Source organism: Mus musculus, chromosome 10, assembly GCF_000001635.26.
Source record: "Mus musculus strain C57BL/6J chromosome 10, GRCm38.p6 C57BL/6J".
In the NCBI taxonomy this organism is placed as follows: domain Eukaryota; kingdom Metazoa; phylum Chordata; class Mammalia; order Rodentia; family Muridae; genus Mus; species Mus musculus.
The window spans coordinates 112,924,189-112,929,966 of NC_000076.6; the positions used below are offsets into that span (position 1 = coordinate 112,924,189).

The 5,778-nt window shown below is 43.1% G+C and overlaps 1 protein-coding gene across 1 annotated transcript; it reads right to left on the bottom strand.

The window, feature by feature from the left end:
• Positions 1–1,239: 1,239 nt before the first annotated feature.
• Positions 1,240–4,838, bottom strand: Atxn7l3b (ataxin 7-like 3B). The gene has a single exon (NM_001033474.2). It carries the CDS (start codon positions 4,532–4,534, stop codon positions 4,241–4,243), a length of 294 nt encoding a protein of 97 aa, NP_001028646.2. The 5' UTR covers positions 4,535–4,838; the 3' UTR covers positions 1,240–4,240.
• Between the last annotated feature and the right edge of the window lie 940 nt (positions 4,839–5,778).

Genomic DNA, 5,778 nt, shown 5'->3' on the forward strand with positions numbered 1-5,778 from the left:
TATTACTATTCTCCTCCAAAGTTCTATCAAGAGCATGTATCTGTTGTACTATGAATGACACACTTTTTCCAGCACAGTAAACTTTTAAAGAAGTATTATATCTCAAGGTAAGCGGAGAGCTGACACTGTGTTAAACTTTTCAGCGTTAATGTGAAACATTGTTTGTTTCACATTGTGTTTAAAAGCAGGTAGATACCAGCTCTTTACTTGTTAAATGAACAAAACAGATATGGACAACTCAGGTTCAGAGGGCAGTTATCATTAATGCCTGCAGAGCAAGTTTTCCTGAATCCATACTTCAAATAACTTGAAATTACTAAATCCAGCAGAGCTATGAACTATTTGATATCCTTTCTAACAATAAAGATACTACCTATAGGACATAGTTGGTCTTTTGTCATTTTAGAAAACAAAGGACTATATTAAATCTAATTCTACAAAATAGGATGTCTGCATCAAGTAATTTAAATAAAATGTTATGGTAGATTCCCATATAGATTTCACTTAATAGAAATTTAAGGAAAATCGAGATTTATTTTTAGGACTTTGTATAGTAAACTTGTCACATGCTCTTTAACAGAGCCTTCCCATTTTCTTTTAAAACAATTTCTCAACAGATTTGACTGTAGGTCTTAGGTGGCCAATTGCATTTAATTACAACTCATGATCATGGAAAAGAAGGCTATTTGGAGTATTCAACTAGAAGTTTCCTACTCTGGTACTTTCCCATGCCTTCTGTCTTGTCTACTTCCCACCTTGAACTATGGTGACTTTGGACAGAACTAAATTTTATGTACAATTCCTAGGAAATGCTCAAACTGTAGATTACAATTAAGAGATGTTATTCAAAAGCAAACAAAAACCCTAAAGGAGTGGGACAAACTAAGGGACAGTAGGTAGGAAGCATTTTCTGCTACTTAACATTTGTCAAGTTAGTTTGATGATGACGTATATACTATAACAAATTTTGTACAAGTTAAACTACTACAATGCACCATTATTAGTAGCCCGGACTATATTTTACTGTCTTCTTACCTCATATGAAAAAGGGAACTTTATGTACTTTTTTCTTTAATAGACAGCCAAATTTGAAGGATTATATGAGAAATAAAAGCTAGACAGAGTTCCTCTGTGGATTTTGATGTACCTCCCATTCAAGTACCTAGATTCAAGAGTGGTAAAATATTTTGCTATGCCAACAACCCCTGGGAAACATGCCATTAAGAAGATGAGTCAAAATATTTCTTTTAAATTTTATTATCATTTAGCAATGGGAAAATGCAATTTATTTACACCAGCAGCCATATGGGCAGGGGGAACACAAGAGTTAATTAGCTATTTGTATAGGACGGATTACTTATTAAAAAATAAGAATCTCCAAAACAAAGGACAGTGGTGAATTTCAAACTACCCTCCCCCAATGATCCCAGCATGCGATAATGCCAGGTAGTGGCCCCTGGGCATGCGATGGTGGGAACTAATTTACTGAAGAAAAAAGCACAAACCACAGAAAATGTAAAGAACCCCTTCCCCCTATACACACACTCAGATACATAATAGGATTACTGGTTGGTCAATACAATGAACAGAAGAGGAAGGATAGGATTCTGCTGTTACAGGAGGGCAGGGGAAGGGGAGGGCTCCTAACCACTGTCAACTATATGCTGGAGAACATTTGCTCCCAAAAAAGTAGTTTGTTCCCTCAGGGCAATAATAGCTGGACTGAACCCACCTTTTATCTACACAGAGTGGGGAGCTACAGCCCTAATGAAAATGTTGGAGACAGAAAACAAAAGCAGTAACAAGAAGGGAAGTAATATGAGCAAACCCATTACCCCAAACTACTACCCACATCTTTATGTTCTAACCAGAAAAGGCAAGAAAACTAAAGTCACATTTGAGCTCCCTATCTGAAGGCAAGAGTGAGTGGGCCATGGCCTTTCTCCCTTTCATGTTTCCCAAGTACTTTATATAAGCAGGAATCTCACACTGCTTTTTTGTTTTTCCACAATTCACTGAAGGTTTTTAAAGAACTCATGTAGCAAGGTATCTTTTAAGTATTTTTTAGCTCCTGCCAAGGTTTTACTCACGTTCTCAAAATTCTTGGACTAAGGATCCAAACTGTAACTAGGCCCCAACCCTGAGCTGCAAAACTCTGAGAAGGCAACAACAGACAGTCTCAAGGCTCAAGCACTATAATTGCCTCAACTCTTTGAGTATAATCCAAATTAGTCCACACACTTCAAATAGCTCCTGGGAGAAGGAAGATACATACACAATAGGATTAGAAATGTGGAGCAGAACCAACTCCTTCCTTGTGTATGCCAGCATTCCTGGCTCTGCAGTAAGTCCTAAGAGGCCGTATCCAAGTAGCAATGGGAAGAAAGAACTCATGACAGGCAGGGAGATATACTAGCAAGGCAGCCTTATATAAGAGAAACACTTAGACATGACACTGCCTTGTAAATTTAAAAAAAGGTTGTTTTTTTTTTTTTTTTTTTTTTTTGTTATTTTCCCATTCCAATCCAAACAGAGGGAGCCATGAGAGATTCTCCTCTAAGGCTTCCATAAAAACAGGTAAAACAAAACAACATAAAAATTTAAAGTTAGAAAACGAAAACGACAACAAAAGGAAAAAGGAAACTTGTGTAGGCTTCGGAGGAGCAGCACTGGAAGATGAGCTGAAATTGGTCGAGAGAAAACCTAGTGTGGCAAGCAGCACCTGGAATCATGAGCTGCACCAGAGAGGCAGTGGAGCAGTGACAGGAACATGGCCAAGCCAGACAGATGAGGCTGGACCCTTTACTGGGGCACAGAATGAGGTAAGAAAACATTTCAAATAAAGCAGCACCTTTCTTTTCTGCTCACCTCAGGACTCCCACCCTCCATAACCCCCCATTTTAGGGACTGAAACAGACCAGTTTTGATATGCCACTCACTTCCCCTTTACTTCTAACCCTGCCTCCAACTTTCCATCAAGAAATATACAGCCCCTGCTGGAAGGAGGTTCTGAGGACCAAGTGATGAACTGCTGTTTGTGAGGGCAGAGAAGGTGGAGACAGTCTCAATCAGCACAGCAGAGGTCTGACTGCCCAGTTGATGAAGGAATTCTGCAACCATACCAGGTAAACCAGGCCTGTTTCAGGGCTCTTAGCATTAAACTCATTCACATTATTGAAGGCAGATGGAAAAAAGTTCCCTCCTGGCTCAATTTTTAAACAGCCTCCTGCTCTGCCATGATGTCCTTCTGTAGGTCAGTGGTACCACTGGAGGGCAGCGACCTGTCATAATGATCAAGTCAGACCCATGGGCTGGTTACATCACCAGTAACTCAAAAGTAGGAAAAAACCGTCCCACCAAACTTATGTCCGCAGTATGTAATTCAAGACATGAGTCTTCCAGTTGGACATGATGTGCAGTCGCGGAGGTACACTTCATCCTCATAGCATCAAAAGAAAATCTTCAGCTGTTTGAAAACCACCTTGTCCTTTGCCAAACCTTTGCCACTCAGTAGGATGGAAAGACAGGTCTTCTGATGAGCCAAAGGCAAGGCCTTGTCCCCACAAAATGCTGGACCTTTGGAAAACAGGTGATTTGGAACTTCTTGAAGACAAGGGCACAAGGGCTTCCCATCGAATTCAAACGGGAATATTAATATTTTTAGTATTTAAGTCACATACCTGACTTCTATTTGTATCAAAGAGGCCCAATTGGAGGCTTAGAAATCAGAGGAGCAGTCCACCGAAGCTGACTGATCAGGGCCTGACCATCAACACCATCTAAAACTTCGAAGGAGGCCCATGACATCAGGCAGATGCAGAATCTGAGAAACAAATAGAATTGTATAGGCTGGGTACACAGCTGCTCACCTGTGTACCGAGGACAGTTCAGGGTCCTTGCACATCCACATGTATTTTATACAGCTCAAAATACAGCACGACGCCTCTGGACCTTCTTCTGCCCAGGATTTCAGAGCTGGCATGGGAGACCCTTTCAAATGGACCGGGATTCCTAAATTCTCCTCTTTGGGTGTTTTGTTCGTTTTACGCCTTCTCGGTTTTTTTTTTTTTTGTATTTTAATGCTAAGATCTTGAAGGGGGGTAAATGGGACTTTTGTTTGCTTTTCCTTTATTTGTTGATTTAATTTTTTTTCTCTCCAACTTAGCTTATTCCTCCAAAGCCACGGGGACCAGTCTCTATTATTGTCCTGGTCACTGTGTCGCCCTCTCTCAGGTGGTGACTACTGGAATTCCGGAGGTGAACGCTGCAGCTCCGTCTGGGGCCCGTCCCCGGGATCCCCAGGAAGGGAGCAGAGCGGGAGGCGGCACGCGCCTTTGTCCTCCACTGGCTGGATGCCGAAATCCTTCACGCTCCCAGTGTCTGCAAACTCCAGGTAGAAGTAGCCACACTTGACCGCCCGGTGCACCTCAAAGCAGAAGCCCAGGCAGGAATCCTCTATCAGGTCTACATAGATCTCCTGGGCGATGGCCTCCAGCTTGTTAGTATCCAGGTTGGCCAACGAAATCTCCTCCATCTTAACCGGCAAGCGACCGTGCGGAGGGCGCTGGCTTTACTCACGGCACACTCGGGCTCCGCTAGGCCTGCAAGGCCTCTCCGGGCCTCGTCCTCCGGGACGGCAACGGCGACGACGGCGGCGTCCGCGGCGACAGCAACCGCCGCTCCGGAGCCCCAACGCTCGCTCGGCTGCGACGATCACCCAAGTTCGGGATTCTGAGCTGCACCCGAGCCCGGCTCGCCGCGAAAACCGTCTCGGCGCCTCACCCAGCCGTTCGGGCCTCTTCCTCTCGCTGACAGTCTGGGCCCGCCCCCCCACTTCCGCCCGGTGCTGCGCCTGCGCACTGGCTCCGCGCGGAGGCTGGGCTTGGGCTCGGGCTCTGGCGCAGTTCGCTGGCCTGGGAGCACTGTTGGTCTGTGCGAGCCAGTGGCGACAACTGGCATTCCTGCCTGTGTCTTTTTCTCTCTCCCGGTTCATAAAATGTTATCGACGATGCTATGGTATTTTGTTTAGGGCTTTAAACGTTCACTAATGCGTTCACCTGTGTTTCAATGATTTCTTACGTAAAAGGAGGAATAATAATTACTTGTCCAGTTGTGTAATCAATCGAATAATGATTTCAGGCATGTTTATCCACATACGACTGAAAATTTGACGTACAGGATTGGCTTGCAGTAATTTACAGTACTGCCGCAGTTGTCATTTAAATCCACTAGATGATGCAAGGAAACAAATTGCCCTATAGTTTATCTTTGAGGCTTTCTTTGAATGAAAACAACTAGAATCCTGACACTAAAGGCATAATTCAAATATATTGATCAAATAAACCTAAGGCATTTATCTCACTTATAAGACCATTAAGTCAGCGTGACTGTAAAGAAATGATTATATACGTCTCCAAATGTGCTACAAGATAAAAATGATGTGCGCTTAGTTTGGGGGAGGCAAAGAGGAGGGGGAAGACTTTCCTAAAGTTACACTGCTTTCACTGTGAGAACTGGAACCGTCCCACCAAATCCTCTGCAGCCAGCTCCTAACAACTTTTCTCATTTGACTCAAGCAAGTCCTTATTCTGTCACTGATAAAACACACTACTAACCACAATGGATCAGAAGATGCTAGCTAGCTATTCCTAAAAAGATTAGTTGTGAATTCAAACATAAGGAAATCACTGTATTCTTTCTTTACTTTTTTCTTTCTTGTTCATTATTTGATCCTCCTCTGCAACTGCTCTACTTTTGCAATTTATCAGAAAGAACTGT

Coding starts and splice junctions, on each gene's coding strand:
- Atxn7l3b (NM_001033474.2), bottom strand. CDS start 4,534: ATGGAGGAGATTTCGTTGGCCAACCTGGATACTAACAAGCTGGAGGCC.